This window comes from Belonocnema kinseyi, chromosome 3, assembly GCF_010883055.1.
Source record: "Belonocnema kinseyi isolate 2016_QV_RU_SX_M_011 chromosome 3, B_treatae_v1, whole genome shotgun sequence".
In the NCBI taxonomy this organism is placed as follows: Eukaryota; Metazoa; Arthropoda; class Insecta; order Hymenoptera; family Cynipidae; genus Belonocnema; species Belonocnema kinseyi.
Genome location: NC_046659.1, coordinates 156928415 through 156930676, shown reverse-complemented (window position 1 = coordinate 156930676; position 2262 = coordinate 156928415). Strand labels below are relative to the sequence as shown.

Sequence of the window (2262 nt, the reverse complement as noted above, 5' to 3'; positions counted from 1 at the left end):
ATAGAAAATAAAACTTCCAATAATTAACGGAGTGAATATCGATAAAAACCTTGCTTATTTATTAGTAACTTCGTTTCAAAATATTTTTTTATGAAGTATATTTTAAGAAAAGAGCCAATAAATGTGTGTGGGGGGGGGGGGAGGAAAAATTGTACCCATTACACTATTTTTAAGAATTACAGATGTGAACGCGTTTCATTTAATATCTCGATTCGTTCCAAATACAGTTGTCAAGTTTCTTGGTCGTCATCAGGATAGCAGTATTGCGCTATCACCGGAACAAATTCTCTTACCAGTCAATCATTTTTTTCCGGTCATTTTTATGTAACTCGATACACCTCGTACCGATATACTTTCCCACAGAAAATTTAAGGCGTATCAGTAAATCACCATTGTCAATCTTTATTGCCATATAATGGTGCTTCTTTGTTATATGATGCTGTATTGTTTCTAAATTAATAAAAATTGGTATTAAGTTTGTAATCAAGTGACTAATTCATGGAATATTAATGTTTGATCATTTCACTTATCAAATTTAAGAAAAGTTAAAAACTTTCAATTACCGAATTCGCCAGTTTTACAGTCTACTTTGTAAATTATTAGACTTTGCTGAACTTGTCCACAAAAATGTTCATTACGGTAGATTACATCCTTTGGTCCCGCTGTGCAAGCCTTTGGAAAATAATGCGATTCTGTTTAAGTAAAAAAAAAAAAGTACTTACTATTTTGAAGATTAAAAAATTCATTAGCTTATAACTACAAAATAAAAACTTAATTAGAAGTCTACTAATAATTACGAAAGAAATTAAATTTATAATTTTATTTATGAATGTCAAGCATTCTTTATTGGTGCAAACAAATTATGTACTGTCGAATTTCCATTATTTCCCTCTCCAAGCTGTCTCGATCTAGAAAGCTCTATTCCGAGCAATATTTTACGATTCTTTCCGACCTCCTCTTAGGACATAATATTACAACAAATTTAGTCTGGGTCTATAATGAGTTTCGTATAAAGAATTTCTTATAGTTTTTTTCGATTCCAGAAGAATTATTATAAAAATAATAAAACAAAATCAGTATAGAAATAGAGAATTTTTGAAATATTTCAACAGTTGATGCAGAAAAGAAAAAAAGTAGAATCAACTGATTTGTTTATTTAACGCAGATTTCAAAACATTTCCATGGATTTTTAGGAATTTCCGGGGATATAAAGAGATGGAACTTTAAATGAGATGGAATTTTAAATTCTCTTGTACGACTAACAAGGATTTCAAGATCCTTCTCGTGAACTTTAAAATTTAATGAAATTAAATTCAAGCAAATTGCTCAAAATTTCAAGAGATTTTCGAGGGTTTTCAAGGGATTTCGAGGCATTTCAATCTATTTACGGGAATTTCATAAGATTACATTTTTTAAAGATTTATAGGAATTTTAAAGTTTTTTCAGAGTACTTTAATGAGGAAATTTATTCTAAATTAAATATGAGAGTATTTCCATGACTTTTAATGAATTTAAATAAATAACATAAGAATTTTACAACATTTTATAGCCCATAATGATAGGCCTGAAGTTCGAGACGTCTGACATAGACATTTCACAATAATTTTTTTTTTATTTATTTTTTTTACTTTTTTTTGCATAAAAATGTAGGAAAGGTTAAAAAAACACAGTCTCACTTTCGGCTTTTCCAATTTATTCTTTAAAAAGAAATGAGAGAAAAATCAAATTTTTTTCTGCAAATGTTAATTTTCTATTTAAAAAAATATATTTTACTACTTTTTTAAATACTAATCTCGACACACCGCATTCACGAGGTGTGAAGACAAAGTTAAAAATTAATGTTCTATTACCAAAAAAGGGTCCAATTCGACAAAACAGGCCTCACCAATCGTATCAATGCCTTTATACGGTCCATTTTGACATTGAATTATTCAAATGTGACATTTTTTAATATCATATTTTTAAAGATATTTTCGAGAGGAAAGCTAATAAAAAAGAAAAGAAAAAATCGTATATCCGGACGTGGGTCAAATCACACCAAACGTTGCCCTGAAATCATGTCAATGGACATATACGGTCCATTTTAAAATAGAAACACTCAAATGTGACATTTTTGAATATGAGATTTTCAAAGCTACTGTCTAAAAAAAATGAAAAGAGAAAAGAAAATCAAAACTCGTATGTCCGGACGTGGGTCAAATCTGGTCAAACGTTGCCCTGAAACCATGTCAATGCAAATATACGGTCCATTTTAGAATAGAA

General features: G+C 29.1%; 1 protein-coding gene across 1 annotated transcript in view; it reads right to left on the bottom strand.

The window, feature by feature from the left end:
• Positions 1-238: 238 nt before the first annotated feature.
• The window catches only part of LOC117169480, a 4356-nt gene continuing 2332 nt past the window's right edge, over positions 239-2262 (bottom strand). Inside the window, exons 3-4 of the mRNA XM_033355884.1 lie at positions 564-692; positions 239-450 (exon numbers count right to left, since the gene is read on the bottom strand). Coding sequence (XP_033211775.1) covers positions 290-450; positions 564-692 — 290 coding nt within the window. The 3' untranslated portion in view covers positions 239-289. The remainder of the gene's footprint in view (positions 451-563; positions 693-2262) is intronic.